This window comes from Heterodontus francisci, chromosome 32, assembly GCF_036365525.1.
Source record: "Heterodontus francisci isolate sHetFra1 chromosome 32, sHetFra1.hap1, whole genome shotgun sequence".
Classification (NCBI taxonomy): domain Eukaryota; kingdom Metazoa; phylum Chordata; class Chondrichthyes; order Heterodontiformes; family Heterodontidae; genus Heterodontus; species Heterodontus francisci.
The window spans coordinates 20,606,826-20,625,884 of record NC_090402.1 but is presented as its reverse complement, the minus strand read 5'-3'; the positions used below and the strand labels follow the sequence as shown (position 1 = coordinate 20,625,884).

The window sequence follows — 19,059 nt, the reverse complement described above, 5'->3', positions numbered from 1 at the left end:
GCCAACGCTTTAACTACCTTATACAAAATAGAATTTTTTCCTAGCTTTTTTTTTAATTGATAAAGCACAAGTATCTGGTAATTACGCAGTTGTGAAATAATGGTGTAGAACAAAAATCTAAGCTATTCTTGATGCTAATACAGCCACAATTTGCATAATACTTCTAGCGCCACTGCTTTAAAATAAAGTGTCAAATGACTTGTGATGGCAAAACTAATTTGTACCATGACATACAGTACAGAAATAATTTTGTCGCATTGTAAATATTCCGAATCCTCACTTAAATATCCAACATTTTTGATTTGGGGCAAATGGCAAAAAAATGGACTTGTAACTAAAGTGGCTTTGTTCATTTGCAAGGATTAGCTTCACTTTGTTTTTAACCAGTCCGTATATTAGCAATGAGTGAATAATAGTTTTACTTGCATGTTTTCAATGAAAGATGGATCTAAAGTCTCTGAAAAACTAATATTTTAGCTCAGCTTTCTTTCTGACTTGATGCTGGTTCTGCATTGACATTTTAGTTTTTTTAACATATTGTACAATTTTGTACATGGTCTGCAGCTTGTTGCACATGTTTTTTTTTTACAAGCTTCATTCTCACTGTTTGATCAGACCCTTTATATAGTCTTGTAATACATTGCATTCCCAGATATATTATCATTTCTGTAGTGTATATACAAAATCTAATTGTGTGGTACTTAATGGAGCTGAGTGGTTAGTTTGCATGAATCTCATACAACTGCTGGTATACCTTGTGAGCTTTTGACTAGTATAGTGAAAGTTATATGCTCTGTGTGTGTATATAGCTGATTTCTATTATGTGCAAGATAATGAATGTGTGAAGTTCTGTGAGGATTGATTGCAGTGGTTTTATTTGTTTCAATTTGTAACCCACACAGGTTTTCAAGATTGACCATAGAAGAAATGGATAACGGTGGTTATATCCAGTTTGACGTGCCTGAGTACAGCAACTGTGTTCTGAGCCAACTTAATGAGCTACGCTTACAAGGAAAGTTATGTGACATTATAGTTCACATTCAGGGTCAGCCATTCAGAGCCCACAAGGCTGTCCTTGCTGCAAGCTCCCCGTATTTCCGTGATCATTCAGCACTGAGCACCATGAGTGGTTTATCAATATCAGTTATTAAAAATCCAGATGTATTTGAACAGTTACTTTCATTTTGTTACACTGGAAGACTGTCGTTGCACTTGAAAGATGTTGTTAGCTTTCTTACTGCTGCAAGCTTTCTGCAGATGCAGTGCATAATTGACAAATGTACTCAGATCTTGGAGAGCATTCACTCAAAATTCAGTATTGTGAGTATTGACTCTGTAGTTGTCAGTACTGAAGATAATCAGGGAAATCGCAATGGGGTTAGGGAGAGCAATAGCCGCTTCTTAAATCCAGTTGAAATCTCTCCACCGTATTATGGCCAAGTACGGCAGACGACAATTGCTAATGAAACACGTATGGAGGCCACACCAAACCGAAGTTTTCAGAATCGAACTATGGAGGAGAGGCACTCTGACCCTGGAAGCAGTGGTAGCATTTCTGAGCATGAAATCCAAATTGAAGGTGATCACGAGCAAGCAGAGTTAATAGTGAGGGAGACCAATCCAATCGGTGCTCAGATTACAGAGGTCAAAGTCAAAATGGAAAAATCCGATCGGCCAAGTTGTTCTGATAGCTCGTCAGTGGGTGATGATGGTTATCACACAGAAATGGTAGATGGGGATCATGTGGACAGAATGGTGGCTGTGAACGTCAGCTCGTATGGACCAGTATTACAGCAGGCTTTCTCACTCTCTCAACCAGCATCGCAGTCAACTGGCTTATCAACTACCTATGGTTGCCTCACAAATTCAAGTCCCTCTAGATCTATGCTTAGTAATTTCAGAGGTCGAGGTCGACTCAAAAGAAACATACAGATACAGAATGAGGGGCAAAATGTGATTAGTCAGTCCTCTGATGGCGACAGTGGGCCAAACAGACAAGGTTTTGAGAGTAATCCCCATGACCATGATGCAAGGGAACACTGGTTTCCATACAATCAAAGGTTAATATGCATCTACTGTGGAAAGTCCTTCAACCAGAAAGGGAGCCTTGATCGACACATGAGACTCCACATGGGAATAACGCCTTTCGTATGCCGCTTTTGTGGGAAAAAATACACACGGAAAGACCAACTTGAATATCACATTCGTGGGCACACGGATGACAAACCGTACCGCTGTGAGATCTGCGGTAAATGTTTCCCTTTCCAAGGCACTCTGAACCAACATTTGAGGAAAAATCATCCTGGCGCATCTGAGATTAAAGGTCGAGTTGAGTCACCTGATCGAACAGACACACACATAGAACAAAAAGAAGGCGATGAGCCTTCTCCCTCAGAAGAAACCAACATGGAGACTGCAGTGCAGGATGTTCTTCCATTGTCTCATATTTCTGAATGAGTAGCTTAGGCATAGCAAAGCCAGAAGCACACAAAGCTAGAAATAATGCTACAATATTAGTATTTTGGTTTTTTTTTGTAGCACAGCATTCAGCATTTATATAATGTTTCTGGTTATGAAACTATTTTTCCCCAATCAAGTTCTATTTTTTTCTTGTATCGATTTTTCCTGAAAATTGATAATTTTGAATACTTCAGAAAATATAGTGTTTACCTGATTAAAGGTACAGTGTATAATATAAGTATAAAAATAAACAAATTGCCATGTCCAAGAGAAGGGTCAGGATAATTAGTTACAGTAACAGGAAGAAATGTGTGTGATAATACAATAATGCACCACCATAATAACTAAATGTAACAGTGGCAAGCCTGAGCATCCATTCATGCTTCACACAGCAGTGAGAAAAGCCATTTCAGTTCAGTGTTTCACTTTATGGTTGGTTTCATTAGTGAAGGTTAAAGACATTTTATTTTGCCTGTCCTAATGGTGCAGTGGTATGAGGTTTGAATTGAACTCTTCAATGGGGCAGCATTGGAAGCCTGGCAGAGATCAGGTTTTAAAGTTCCATTACGCTGTTTGTGATGAGTTTGATATTTATTTTTAACCAGCAGCTTGGCGAAATGTTAATTAACATGACACTGATGATCCCAGCCACTGGAGTGTGTCTTGACAGTATGAGCACCCTCTACTGTTCAGTCCATGTGTAGCATTCTCCCAAAAATATTCCAAAGCGTTTTCTGGTCAGACTTTTACCTGTACGTGAGAGTGTGGTATGGGTGTGATAACGTGGATGTCAAACAAGACCTTAATATATGATTGTCTTGTTTCAGCCTGCAATATTAAACTGTACACCTTTTATCCAATTTTCTCTTCCATCAGTGTTACTTTCATACTGCTGTGTGCAATAGTTTGAATGTTTAAGAGCTATATTTATTAGAGCAGTGATAAGTTATTAAATATACTTCTGTTTTAAAAATCTTTTCACTCACTCATACAAGAGACCTATATACAAGTTTTTTGACTGTTAATAAAACCCTTCAGATTTTCTTTTATAATCAAATTTACCCATGTGCAATGATTGCGATTTTTAAAGTACATTAGAAATGTACTTTTAGCATACTCCCAGCTCTGATCAGGCCTTGTCATGTACCCCAGCATCTTCAGGGAAATGGTATTTGTCACATGGAACAGCATTTCATTTCATTGTAGGCCTGCTGAAAGTGCAGGATTGCCTCTTCTCCATTTGGCGTCTTCTAATAAAAAACAACCTCTGAAAATATGGTAATTTACCATAAGTGATAGGGTTATTGTGTTAGTAAATTTTGCTCTTAACTTGGCTAAGAAGGAATGCTTCCTTAATCTTCAAATTCAGAGATTAGAATTCATATGAAGGAATCAGATTTAATGAACTAAATGTTTACTTTGCAGAGCAACATTTCATTTGGTGAGGTCAACTAGTTATCCCGTCAGTAGGCACACTTTCAGGTTTTTATACTAAATTCACATCTGAGGGTTGAGAAATTTGTGGGGGGAGAAATCAAGTCAGTATTTAAAATACTAGGTGGATAAAGGACTAGCATCTACTATTTTTAACCATTTAATTGTAATTCACAGTCTGATAGTGGTGTATTTTAGAACTTTTAATTGTTTAAAAAACTTTCACTTTCAGCCAAAGCCTGTGTGCCCTCCTTCCCTGCCTGTTCTATCTTTTTAAAAGATGTGACTAAGACTAACCTCACCATAGTTTTGCTGATGGGAGAATGCTATAATATCTGAAGTTTATTGAATTGATTTTGAAACTAATACTTCAAATTGCCATACTATATCTTGTGCTAGTAGTGGTCTCAGTCTCGCACTTATATAATTGTATCTGCAGAAAATGCCTACTGTACAAAGATTAATTTTAGAAGTTTTTGACTGGTCATTGAAGAGCTTCTCTTTCAGTGCAGTGGATTGAATCACTTGGAATGCAAGCTGGCGTGTGATCATTTGAGAGAGTTGACTGCCAGATCTGACATCAGAGGAGAAGCTTCCAAGTTCTTATGTTAAGTTCAGTGCCACATCACTCAGTCGAGAAGTTTTGGGACAAAAATAAATCAAACTAGTATTTAAAATAAGTAAATACATGACTTGCATCTATTTTATAATAATGGCAGTTCACATAAAATCATAGTGGTACATCTATATTAGGTAGGAAAAGATGACCCTTCTCTCCTCACCCTGCAAACTCCTCTTCCTCCCAGCCCTTCTGAAGAGTGTTTTGGATATACTTACTGCTAAACTAATGAACTGTAATCTAGGATTATTTGATTAAGGGTATAATTGCATATATTCCCAAAGCTGTCTATAAAATGGATACCTTGAAGTTTCTGATCTATGTTTATAGAGGAAAAATGATACTGCTTAACTGTATCGTTTTTAAGAGTTGGTACTAATTGGAACAGTCTCCTTTTATAAAAGTTTTTTTTTAAGAAAACTAGTTTTACTTCCAACGTGTAAGATCTTTCTGCCAGCTTTAGTGTTCATTGTGAGATTTCACAAGGAAGAGTCAGTGCATTACATTGCACCATATGCTCAGTAAATGGACAAAAATCTACTGGTCCCATATTCATTCCCAATTTTTGGGTTTGTCCACACTTGGGTCTACGGTGTTAAAAAGAAGAAATTCTGTGAGATCCAGGAAAAATTCAGCTAACAATTCATTATAATACTATTTGTTAAATATGCACTCTTTGCATCTTTTATTAATCCACAATACTGAATGAAGTGATATGTTCTGGTGCTACAGCTTTTAGGTAATCATTTGCTCAGGATAGCTGTATAAACAGGCACAAAGGTTAGAAATGAATGGAGGGACCATGGATTTTCTCTGCCTTGAAATAGGAAAGTTATTGTTGGTGTGTAATCTATGTAATCCATTTTACTTTGTGCAAGCCAGGTGAATAGAGTTATCTAAGAATCATGTCCATTCTCAAAGACCAGAATATACATGCTGTGATCTAGTTTAAAACTAGCATTACAGCTAAACTTAAAACAGTTTAATTGTTGCCTGGTTGTAGTCCAATCCCTTTTTGGTATTCAAATGGCAGTTATATATTGGAAATGTATGTACTCTGCTGTGGTCATTGTAATTGCCACCAGTCCTGGATCAGTGGACACTTAACATGCAGATTTTCAGGTTATTAGAGGATACAAACTCCAAAAGGGACGTGGTTGTGTATGGCCTCACTTACCTTTTTTTAGGGTATTTGCCCTGAAATGGTGCTGTTAGATCAGGTTAGAATTATTTATTGAACCAGCATTAACAATTTTATATATAAATAATATTTGGATGAGTACTGTTTCAAATTTTTTGTTTATATAAATTCTTTATATGAACCCTGTAATATAATCAATCTGGAATTCTAGTCAACTCCAAAGTATTGATGGAATGATTGAAGTTGATGTTTTCTGGAATGCATGTAATCTTTAAGGAAACCTATAGAGTTTTAATCTATTTGTTCTAAAATCCAGCTAATCCATTATAATTTAATAGAACAGACTGACTTAACACTGTTTGGATAAATCAAGAGCTAAACTGATGATGTCATTTTGTCTCTTAGATTATCCCTTGGAATTTTTCTCTGAAGAAACTAGCAGTTATCATGACAATTTCTAAAACAAAGGCAACTGTATTAACCAAGATAAAGCACAAATCCTACCCTTTAAAGTTTGCTTTCTGACTAGTATGTTTTGTGCATGGCTGAAATTTCGTGAGCCTAGCCTGATCTGCCATTTTGAGTTTCTCAGACTTTGAGCTACAATGCCAAATGGGCACCCTATTGCACTTTGCCTGAACTCGGTCAGAATTGCTTGCTGAACTCAGATACGGGACAGGCATTTTAAACAGTATAGTTGCAAAGCAATGATGAACTCCCTACCACTTCCTTCTCTTTCGCGCGTAAAGGAAACAGTAATAAGACAACATTTGAAATGTTCGATATTGGCTAGTTGTGCTAAATAAATTGGGGTGTAATTCTGACAGTGGAGTAAGGTGAGAGCATATTTCTCACTCCCCTGCATCACTTGGGTAAATTCCAGGATCTGCGTTTAGAGACACAGGTACTGTTTGGATAGAGTAGTGCAACACACAAATCTAGATTGGTGGACAGGAAGGTAATTAAATTAGCTGCCAGAAAGCATTTAAATGGTGCTTGTGTGTATACAATATATCAAAAAGACTTTTAACAAAGCCTGTCTTAGACATCATCTACCTAACACTGTTTCTTAAACACCCCTACTAAGACTTGATATTAGTGCAATAAACACTCATTCACAATAGACACATACAGTTTTAAATAAGCTATTTCCAAACCATATAGTTCATTTTTTTACTTTTGATATTTACTGTGTATAATCTGTTTAGGACCATTGCGTCATAAGCAACCAAAAATGTATTCCACTGTTTTATCAAGCAGTATGTCTCAAGAAGCCTTTGTTCTTCCATGCAGCAATTGCAGAAGTTAGAACACAGCTTTTTGAGAAAGAGTAATAAGACTATATATAAGGGAAATGATTTGACATCATCAGAGCAGATTTCAATTTACAGGCAGACTTGTTAATTTTCTAGACTCTGTTGATATGATCTTAAAGAACCACAAAATGGCTGCTAGATTGTCACTATCTAGGGAGGACATTGACTTGCAGTTCACTTATTAAAACTCTGGAGATTTTCTTTAGCAGGCCATAATCCATGAGTGAGTGAAATAAATGAAGCTATGTAAAGCTGATGCTCTGACAGTTGATAACTAGCCATTATGGATGTATTTTCTAGCATGAATGCAATCAATATTTATTCAAAAGTATATGTTTTTCTCTTATCCTATTAGCTGTGTCTGTGATCAATTAATATTTCAGTGCTGCTTAATTATTTTAATTCTTTTTTTCTGTACTTCCATTTTGTTGCTTGTAAACAGCTTTTGTATTGTTTGAAGAGTAAAAAATGGAAAGTTTCTGTTTTTGTAAATAAATCTTTTGCTGTTATAGAACTCGAACTGTTTGGTCTCTCTTTAGATTACGTTGTGATAAATTGAACATTGACACCCCTAAACAAAACGAGTATGGGTATACAAAGTCACTTTCTCCACCCCACCCCCCAGAAAAATACAAAAGGCCTGAAAGAGCTCACTACTAAGCCGGCTCCATCTGTCACGGTCACTCCTAGTTTTTAAAAAAAGTTACATATTTAGTAAAGACATATCTTGAAAACGCACAATGGGAACCACTGCTGTTAGAATGTCAGAAGTGGCAGCAATGTGTATGTGTTAGTGAGCTGGTGCAGCCTATAGATGGAGGGAGCCAAAAGGCAAAGTGCAAAAATGAGTGCACTTTTTAATTATAGGAAGACAGAACATGCGACTCACGCAGGCATTTAGTAGACTGCCACTGGTCTTCGGTTTCCTTTGTTGCAGCATGTTGGGCAGGCAGGATGTGGTTGCAGTTCATGCCATTTTCTTGACCAAGAAGGTATGTAATCAGATTAAATAAGCTTGCCCTTTTACACCCCTGCCCCCACCCACCCCATGATGAGTCCCTCACTTCGCCAAATAGAGAATGGGCAAAGTTCAAATTTCAGTAAAAAGTCAGCTCAAGGAAATTTATAACCTGATTACAAAAAGCTCACTTGTTAATCATCTTTTGATCTATTAAAGTGTGCAAAGAATATTCTATATATTGTGCATAAATGTGAGGTTATCCACTTTGGCAAAAACAGAAAGGCTGATTATTTATCTGAGCGGTGATAGATTGGGAAAGGGAGAGGTGCAGCGAGACCAGGGTGTCCTTGTGCACCAGTCGCTGAAAGTAAGCATGCAGGTGCAGCAGGCAGTTAAGGCAAATGGTATGTTGGCCTTCATAGCGGCACAGTGGCGCAGTGGTTAGCACCGCAGCCTCACAGCTCCAGCGACCCGGGTTCAATTCCGGGTACTGCCTGTGTGGAGTTTGCAAGTTCTCCCTGTGTCTGCGTGGGTTTCCTCCGGGTGCTCCGGTTTCCTCCCACACGCCAAAAGACTTGCAGGTTGATGGGTAAATTGGCCATTAGAAATTGCCCCTAGTATAGGTAGGTGGTAGGGATAATATAGGGACAGGTGGGGATGTGGTAGGAATATGGAATTAGTATAGGAATAGTGTAAACGGGTGGTTGATGGTCGGCACAGACTCGGGCCGAAGGGCCTGTTTCAGTGCTGTATCTCTAAAACTAAATAGCGATAGGATTCGAGTACAGGAGCAAGGATGTCTTGCTGCAATTATACAAGGCCTTGGTGAGACCACATCTGGAGTATTGTGTGCAGTTTTGGTCTCCTTATCTGAGGAAGGATGTTCTTGCTATGGAGGGAGTGCAGCCAAGGTTCACCAGACTGATTCCTGGGATGGCAGGACTGACATATGAAGAGAGATTGGGTCGATCAGGCTTGTATTCGCTAGAGTTTAGAAGAATGAGGGGGGATCTCATAGAAACCTACAAAATTCTAACAGGACTGGACAGACCAGATGCAGGAAGGATGTTCCCGATGGCAGGGGAGTCCAGGATCAGGGGTTACAGTCTAAGGATAAGGGGTAAGCATTTAGGACTGAGATGAGGGATTTCTTCACCCAGAGAGTGGTGAGCCTGTGGAATTCTCATTCACAGAAAACAGTTGAGGTCAAATCATTAAATATTTTATTTATTTAGAGATATGGCACTGAAACAGGCCCTTCGGCCCACCGAGTCTGTGCCGAACAACAACCACCCATTTATACTAACCCTACAGTAATCCCATATTCCCTATCACCTCCCTACACTAGGGGCAATTTGCAACAGCCAATTTACCTATCACCTGCAAGTCTTTTGGATGTGGGAGGAAACCGGAGCACCCGGCGAAAACCCACGCAGACACAGGGAGAACTTGCAAACTCTGCACAGGCAGTACCCAGAATCAAACCCAGGTCCCTGGAGCTGTGAGGCTGTGGTGCTAACCACTGCGCCACTATATTCAAGAAAGAGATATAATTCTTAGGGGTACAGGGAGAAAGCAGGAACAGGGTACTGAGTTTGGATGATCAGCCATGATCGTATTGAATGGCAGTGCAGGCTCGAAGGGCCGAATGGCCTACTATTTTTCTAAGTTTCTATATTACTGGGATGAAGAAATGAATCTCATTTGGAAATTAATACGATAACTGATTTGCACTTAGTATAAAAGGAAAATACTGAGAAAATGTAGAGCCTTAATGTTTGGATATAAAAATGATACAGTATCTCTAAAACTGCTTCATTGCAATTCTATGGAGCATTTTTATTTCTCATTCTTCAGGCCACATTTGAACTGCACAGTTGAAGCTGGTGCTTTTCAGTCTCGACAGGGCATTTTTAGCTATACCATACAACAGTGCACAGCAAAGAAACCAAGAGTTTGCCACCTTTAATTCTTCATTCCTTTTTAATATTTCAGATATTTAAGTCTGGAGCTGCTGAACAGCAAGAAATCTACAAGTGTTGATATGTTTGGGCATGTACAAATTTCCCAGGAAACTTGTAAATGCTTATACTGATTTCCTCAGGTTTATAGAAATTAACAATCTGTAGGTGCTTGTATGAATTTCCTGAGCTGAAAAAGGATAATGTAAAATTGTAACTGGATCAGAAGTGAATATCAGCATTTTTCCTCCAAAAGATACACATCTAATTATAGTCAAAGAATTTATGACAAGGTCCAATAGTTGAAATGTGGCAGAAACCAATGTCAGCTTTACAATTGATCCAAGCACTTAAAAAAAAAATAATAGCATTGCTTTTAGAGGATGTTTCTTGATGGAAGGGCAGGACTATCCTAATAATGTTGGGGATTGCTGGGCTTTAGATCCAATATTTCCACAATGCCTTTTCTTCGTATTCTTCCAAAAGAATAGAGGAAAGGGCTGCACATGATAACTGCAGCTCTCCAGTATGCAGGATGGTCACCGGCTTTATATAAAAGTTCCAAGCTGAATTTTTGACCCCATATCCTTTCCATCACAAAGACCACCTATTTCCACCTCTTAATGTTGTCCATCTTGCCCCTGCCTCAAACCATCTGCTGCTGACACCATGCCTTTGTCACCTTCAGATTCGACTATTTCAATACTCTACAGGCCCGTGTCACGTTTTCTGTGCTCTGTAAACTTGAGCTGATCCAAAACTTTGCTGTCCATATCAGCCCTGCACCAAGTCCCGTTCAACCATCACTGCTCTCATTGCTGGTCAACATTGGATCCTAGTTCACCAATGCTTCTTAATTTAAAATTTATCACCCTCGTGTTTCAATCCCTTCATGCTCTTGCTGCTCCCTATCCCGTCACCACCTTTTGCACCCCCTGCCACACACAACTAATTTCTCCAACTTTGGTCTCTTGTGCAGCCCTCTCTCCCTTTGCCCCACCATTAATGGTTGAGCCTTCAGCCACCTAGGCCCCTTGGATTGGAATTGCCTGTATTAACACCTCTGCCACTCCACTTCTCTGATGTTAAAAACCATCTCTCTGGTCAAGCTTTTGGTTACCTCTCCTAATGTCGTCATCTTTGGCTTAGCATCCATTTATTTCAACATAATTTCTTTTTAAATCTATAATTTACATCATTATAATGAATGAAAATATAAAAGTTGTGGATTGTGCTGTAGCTCAATAGTGAATGTTGGTGGGTATATAAACCTGGACATTGAGACTACTTGTTTAACTGGCTAAAACAGCTTTAATTCAATGAAATCAATTTATTGGGACTGCTCCAAGTCAAATACTTTATTGAGGGTTTAATGGTTTAAATTCTGTCCCACAAAAGCGTGTCTAGAACAGATCTGGCACAAAACAACTCGCAGTGATGCCTTTAATGTAATAAGTCCCAAAACATTATCAGACAGAAATTGACATGGGCATAACGCAAGTGTGTGACCTTAGAAATAACCCATCTGTATAGAGGGCTTGGAAAACATATGGACCTCAATTTCTCGGGGAAACACAACCAATAAATTTATAAAGCGGAATTTGAGTGCAGACAAAACTTCCACTTATTGGGAAGATGCACAAAGGATGCTAAGATACTTATTTAGTAAACATGAATTAAAATTAAATCCTTTTGTAATTGTGTTGATGCAATACAGATACGGCACAGTGGGGCAGTGGTTAGCACCGCAGCCTCACAGCTCCAGCGACCCGGGTTCAATTCTGAGTACTGCCTGTGTGGAGTTTGCAAGTTCTCCCTGTGTCTGCGTGGGTTTCCTCCGGGTGCTCTGGTTTCCTCCCACATGCCAAAGACTTGCGGGTTGGTAGGTTAATTGGCCATTATAAATTGCCCCTAGTATAGGTAGGTGGTAGGGAAATATAGGGACAGGTGGGGTGTGGTAGGAATACGGAATTAGCGTAGGATTAGTATAAATGGGTGGTTGATGATCGGCACAGACTCGGTGGGCCGAAGGGCCTATTTCAGTGCCGTATCTCTAAACTAAACTAAAATGTACAAATAGCAGATGATTCAGTCTTCCTTTTTTTTAGCAGTCCATGAGGATTATGATGCAAACAACTTGGTTGTTGCTGCTTTTGTGTTCCATAAAACATGTATTCTGTGTAATTGGTTCCAGAAAGAATCCACACCTGAGATGATCGCTTACACCCTCTATCAACATCTTGATCTTGAGGAATTTTGGGTCCCCCATCTGACTTTTCGAGGAAAAGTGAGATTCAGAGATCTGTCAAAACTTTTGGCAGGTAACAAGGAAATCCAAAAATGCATTGAGAGAAGGGCTGTGCCTATTTAATGGGCAAGATGGTTAGGTAGTGTTTAGGACTACAATAGGCAACTGGGAATGACTTCCCTGTTGCTTCAAGGAGATAACAAGAAGGTACCAATTGTGTTGAATTAGCAGATCTCAGTAAGGGTAGCAGTATGGGTGTTACAATTAAAGAAAGACTTGCAGTTATATAGCGTCTTTCACAATTTCTGGAAGTCCCAAAGCACCTTACAGCCCATGAAAATATAGTTAGGATTGTAATGTAGGAAATACAGCAGACAATTTGCATACAGTTATGTCCCGCAAGCAGCAATGTGATAAGGACTTGATTGTTTTTTTTTAACTGATGTGGGTTGAGGGATAAATGTTGGCCAGGGAGAAGTTCCCTGCTGTTCGTCAAAATAGTGGTATGGGACCTTTTACACCCACCTAAAAGGGCAGATGGTGCCTCGATTTAATGCTTCATTTGAAAGCCGGCACCTCTGGAAGTGCAGTGCTCCCTCAGTGCTGCACTGGAGTATGGCCCCTGGTCGAGTAGATAAATTTGTAGAATGCTTTCAGAACAGTTTCTTGGAGCAACACGTTGTAGAACCGACTAGGGATAAAGCTATCTTAGATCTCTACTTGGAAATAGTGATCAGAGTACCATTGCATTTCATGTAAAGTTTGGAAGTGACCCATTTCAATCACAAACAAGAATCTTAAACTTAAACAAAGCCAATTACGAAGGTACGAGGGGAGAATTGGCTAAGGTTAATTGGGTAAATAGACTGGAAGGTATGGCGGTAAAGGAACAGTGGGAAACATTTAAAGAAACAATTCAAACGGTTCAACAAAAGGACATTCCATTGAAAAACAAAAACTTGTCCAGAAATACCCATCTGTGACTCACTCAGGAAGTTAAGGAAAGTATTAGACTAAAAGAAGAGGCTTACAATGTTGCAACAAATAGTAGCAAGTCTGAGGATCAGGAGTGTTTTAGAAACCAGCAAAGAGTCACCAAACAGTTGATAAGGGAAAAGCCAGCAATATAAAAACAGATGGTAAGGGCTTTCATAAGTACATAAAAAGGAAGAGAGTAGCTAAAGTAGTCACTGGTCCCTTAGAGGCAGAGACAGGAGAAATCATCATGGGAAATTAGGAAATGGCAGAGGCATTGATACAAATATTTTGTGTCTGTCTTCACAGTAAAAGACACAAGTTCCATACCAGAAATAGGCAGTAACCTAGGGGCTAAAAAGAGTGAGGAAATTAAGGAAAAGTATTGGAAAAACTTGAGGGACTAAAATCTGACAAGTCCCCAGGATCAACTGGCCTACATCCTAGGGTTCTAAAAGCGATAGCTGCAGAGATAGAGGATGCCCTGGCTATGATTTTCCAGAATTCCTTAGATTCAGGAATGGTCCCATCAGATTGGAAGTTGGCAAATGTTATGCCACTTCTCATGAAAGGATTTAGAGAGAAAATAAGGAACTACAGGCCAGTTAGCCTAATATCAGTCATTGGGGAGATGCTGGAAACTATTATTAAGGAAGTCTTAACATTGCACTTGGAAAAGCATAGTATGATTAGAACAAGTCAACATGGTTTTACTAAAGGGGATAAAAACAAGAAATGCTGGAACCACTCAACAGGTCTGGCAGCATCTGTGAAAAGAGAAGCAGAGTTAACGTTTCGGGTCAGTGACCCTTCTTTGGCACTCGAGGGGATCCTGTTTGACAAATTTATTAGAGTTTTTTGAGCATGTAACTAGTAGGGTAGATAAAGGGGAACCAGTAGATGTACTATACCTGGATTTTCCAAAGGTATTCGATAAGGTGCCACATAAAAGATTAATAGACGAGATAAGGGCTCATGGTGTTGGGGGTAATGTATTAGCGTGGATAGAGGATTGGTTAACAGACAGGGAGCAGAGAGTGAGCCTAAATGGAGCATTTTCAAGTTGGCAAGCAGTGAATAGTGGGGTGCCGCAAGGATCAGTGCTGGAGCCTCAGCTATTTACACTCTATATTAATGACTTGGATGAAGAGACAGAGAGTAATATATCTAAGTTTGCTGATGATACAAAGTTTGGTGGAAAGGTAAGCTGCGGGGAGGATGTAGAGAGGCTGCAAAGATATATAGACAGGTTAAGTGAGTGGGCAACAAGATGGCAAATGGAGTATAATGTAGGGAAGTGTGAAGTTGTTCACTTTGGTCGTAAAAATAGAAAAGCAGAATATTTTTTAATAGTTGTGAAACTGGTAAGTGTTGATGTTCAGAGAGACGTGGAGGTATTCGTACAAGGAACGCACAAAGTTAACATGTAGGTGCAGCAGGCTATTAGGAAGGCAAATGGCATGTTGGCCTTAATTGCAAGGGGATTGGAATACAGGAATAAAGACGTCTTACTAAAATTGTACAGGGCTTTGGTGAGACTGCACCTGGAATACTGTGTGCAGTTTTGGTCTGCACATTTAAGAAATAATATACTTGCACTGGAGGCGGTGCAGTGAAGATTTACTGAATTGGTCCCTGGGATGAGGGGGTTGTCCTATGATGAGAGGCTGAGTAAATTGGGCCTATATTCTCTGGAGTTTAGAAGAATGAGAGGCGATCTAATTGAGACAGACAAGATACTGAAAGGGCTTGATAGGGTAGAAGCTGAGAGATTGTTCCCATTGGTCAGGGAATCTAGAACACGGGGACACAGTCTCAGGATAAGGGGTCAATCATTCCGGACTGAGATGAGGAGAAATTACTTCACTCAAAGGGTTATAAATCTTTGGAATTCTCTACCCCAGAATTGAATACATTTAAAGTTGGGATAGATAGATTTTTGGTCTCGCAGGGAATTAAGGGATATGGGGAGCGGGCAGGAAAGTGGAATTGAAGCCCAAGATTAGCCATGATCCTATTGAATGGCGAGCAGGCTTGATGGGCCATATGGTCTACTTCTGCTATTTCTTGTGCTCTTGTGGCCAGAGTTGCAGCTCCTGCATGGTGTCCATTGACTCTTGTTTGGAAGCATATGCTTTTGGATGAAGGTGGACAGAATCAGGCAGCAATCTGATGTCCCTGATAGTCAAACATTCTATAGACATTCACTGTCAAGGCTAATGTGTGAATAAAAGCCAATTGGACAAGGTATGTGAGAGCATTTGGTAGAACTGTATCCCAGACAGGAGTCAATAGCTTCAAGAGAAGGGAGATAATTAGTGAAAACTTATTGTCTGTTTATATAAATGAAAATGCAACAACTTGGGTTTCAAGGCATTGCTATTGAACTTTCTTTTAAAACTTTGTATTGATTGAAAAATCTGTAAATTCATTTCGTTGTAAGGAATGGAAATATAAAAGTTGACAGTAAGATGGTAAAGGTTGTGCATTGTGTTGTAGTATTGAATGTTGGCAGGGTATATGACTCTTCAGGGCATTGAGGCTAATTACAACACCCCTATCACTGTCCAAACTGAGATTGCTAACCAATTATAATGATACTTCCCAATTTCATCTTATGTGGAATTTTTGATTACATTATCTGGACAATTGCTTAGCAAGTATTTAATGCTGCAAGATGTGTGGGAATAGTGAGAAATTTTGCAGACAGAAACTGCTTAGATATTGTACTGCTTTCTTCAATTTACTTGACTCAAAGTCAAATTTCACACGTATAGTCTGATGAATAATTCTATTCACCTCGACTGTCACTATGTGTGCCTGATGTGGAAAGTTTGGTAGATAAGATTAAAAATGAACAAATATTCATATTTTTATTTTACAAAATTCTAATTTAAATCACTTTTTTTGAAATAGAAAAAGATCCTTATGCTTAAATAGAGCAGCTCCACCTATTAATGCTCTCTGCAGATATGTGAATCCCTTTTCTCTCCAAAGACATATTCAATTATCTTTTGAATCTATTTATATGGCCTGCTTAAAATGCCTTACTGATAACATACTTTACAACTCCATTCCTCTGGGTTAAAAAAAATCCACCTGACTTTCCTTATTTTTAACCTGTGTCCCAAAGAGGCAGAATCGCATAATTTGTTATTAAATGTACTGCTGAATTAATCTATACAAGTGTGCATTTAAACAACTAAAATCAAAGAGCAAAAGTGAAAACAGAAAATGCTGCAAAATCACAGCATGTGAGTCAGTATATGTGGAGGAATGACAGATTATGATGATTTGGATGTGTATCTTTGATCAGACAAGCTTTTGGTCATCTGCCGTAATACCTCCTTATATGGCTCAGTGTCATGTTTTATTTGTCTCTGTGAAGTGCCTTAGAATGTTTTATTACTTTGAAGGAGCTATATAAATTCAAGTTGTTGTTGAGTCACTTCCTGAAATGCTCTTCCTTTTCATCACCAGTATTGACTGGCCTGTTGCATATTTCCAGGATTTTCTGTTTCTATTTCATATTTCTAGCATTTGCAGTTTTTCCTTCTTTATTTTAATGATTAGTTAGCAAATATCTGCAGCATTTCAGAAGTGAGCTATAAGTGAGCTACAATCGACTACAGTGTAAAAACAAATGTATTCAAAACTTTGTGTTCATTTACATGGTAATACAAATATTTAAATATATGATGCAGGGGTTTATTTCTATAAAGCCCACTTTGCTCATTGTAGTTGTGACTGGGATGCACATGAACAGTCCCACTCTTTGTAATTGAGCACAGGTGTCCATGTTAACAGTTCCACACACTGAAACATTTTAGTAGTTTTAAGTTGATTTGGTCTTTGTCTCCAATACTCGAATCGGAGACTTAGGTTTGAATCTTATTCTTGACTAACCCTTGCATTTGCCTTTCGCTCAAAGACTAGTTTCATCAACCTTGGACAGATTGCTTGTGGAAGAGAATCCTACAGCTGGTAGAATGCTCTTGGCTACCCACAACCTGTCTCATGCAAGGTCAACTGAGAAATAGCAATGACCAGATCTGTACAGTTAGCTGTGGATTGATTGCTCCATCTGAAATAAAGATGGAAAAATACTATGGATGTAACAAGGGACTTTGGATAAATAGTTAAATAAATTCATAATATCCACTAAAAAGAATATCAGAAATAGGATAGGGGTATGTAATCAACGAAATTTTAGTAGAGCAGACTTCTTTATCAAAATTTGTTTTGGAGACTTCTTTATATATTAAAAAAAGCCTTTCATCTTTCTTGTACTCGAGGTCTCCCCATATCTGCCATGTTTCCTAACAGAGATGATGGGTGGGCAACGTGCCTGCACTGTTGCATAACTGAACACTAGGGGATGCACAAGCTTATGTTGTTTGTTTCCTTCCTCTCTCTATTAAAGTCACTGATCCATTCCACCCCGTCCCTTTGATTTCTCTACCTTTCCACCGCCCCTTCAGTCGTGAAGCACATGGTTTCTGCTTATCATCTTGCCATGACACCTTAGCTGGGACCAGAAACCACCATTTGGGAAATTGCAGGCACATCACCTTCAACCTGATGGTTAACTGTAATTAATGTTCTTTGTCTCTCTATCAAGTCATGCAGCCACATCAATGCTATCTCGAGGAGGTGAGAGTAATTACTGTCCTGTCCAGCCCAGCCTGATAACATCTCTACACACTTGAATTATTGGCAATTCTTACTTGCTCTGCCTTCTCCCACTGAAACTCAGCTTTAATATCCTTAAACAGACAGATTAGTGTGATTCCTGCCCTGTGTCAAGCATCGTATTAGTATTTACAGCACAGAAACAGGCCATTTGGCCTAACAGGTCCATGCTGATGTTTATGTTCCAAGCTTTCTTCATCTATCCCTAACAACGTACCCTTCTATTCCTGTCTCCCTTGTTCTTATCTAGCTTCCACTTAAATGAATCTATGCTATTCGCCTCAACTACGCCTTGTGGTAGCAAGTTCCATATTCTAATCACTCTCCGGGTAAAGAAGTTGTTCCTGAATTCCCTATTCGATTTATTAATGAATATCTTATACTTATGATCCTAAGTTCTGGTCTCTTCCGCAAGTGCAAACATCTTTTCTACATCTACCCCATCAAAACATTCACAATCCTGAAGACCTCTACGAAGTCACCTCTCAATCTTCTCTTTTCTTGAGGAAGATCCCCAGCCTGTTCAGTCTTTCCTGACTGATATAATCTCTCAGTTCTGGTATCATTCTAGTGCATCTTTTTTGCACCTTCTCCAGTGCCATTATATCCTGTTTATAATATAGAGACCAAAGCTGTTCACACTACTCTGTCCATGGTCTAACAAAGGTTTTATACAAATTTAACATAACTTTGCTTTTCAATTTTATCTCTCTAGCATTGAACCCCAGTACTTTGTTCTTATTAATCTACATTGCTACTTTTAGTAATTTGTAAATCAGTATCTCCAGTTCTGATGAAAGGTCATCGACCCAGACCAACTGGGGATTTCTGGCATTTTCTGTTTTTATTCCAAATTTCCAGCATCTGCAGTATTTTGCTTTTGCCTCCAAAATCTCTGCTCCATGTAGACACTTATTTTCCATGGAATATGTAGCCTCCCTATTCATCCTGCTAAAATGTACAATTTGACATTATCTATATTGAACTTCATTTGCCAATTACATAACCATTCTGCAAGTTTTTTAAAATGTTGTCCTGCATTTTGTCTCAATCCTCCTCTGAATTAATTTCTCCGTGCCACCCACCCCGCAACAAATTTGATGCCATCTGTAAATTTTGAGTCTGCGCTTCGATTTTGAGTCTAAATCATTTCTATAAATGATGAACAATAGTGGTTCCAACGCCAATCCTTGTAGGACACTACTTCCTATCATTTTCCAATTTGAGTAACTGCCTTTAATCCGTATTCTTT

General features: G+C 38.8%; 1 protein-coding gene across 4 annotated transcripts in view; it reads left to right on the top strand.

Annotated features, from left to right (window-relative positions):
* Window positions 1-7,484, top strand: part of zbtb34 (zinc finger and BTB domain containing 34) — a 38,778-nt gene extending 31,294 nt beyond the window's left edge. For all 4 annotated transcript variants that reach the window (XM_068012443.1, XM_068012441.1, XM_068012440.1 and 1 more), the window contains exon 2: window positions 903-7,484. In XM_068012443.1, the coding sequence (XP_067868544.1) occupies window positions 928-2,457 (1,530 nt within the window). In that variant the 5' untranslated portion in view covers window positions 903-927 and the 3' untranslated portion in view covers window positions 2,458-7,484. The remainder of the gene's footprint in view (window positions 1-902) is intronic.
* The last annotated feature ends 11,575 nt before the right edge of the window (window positions 7,485-19,059 follow it).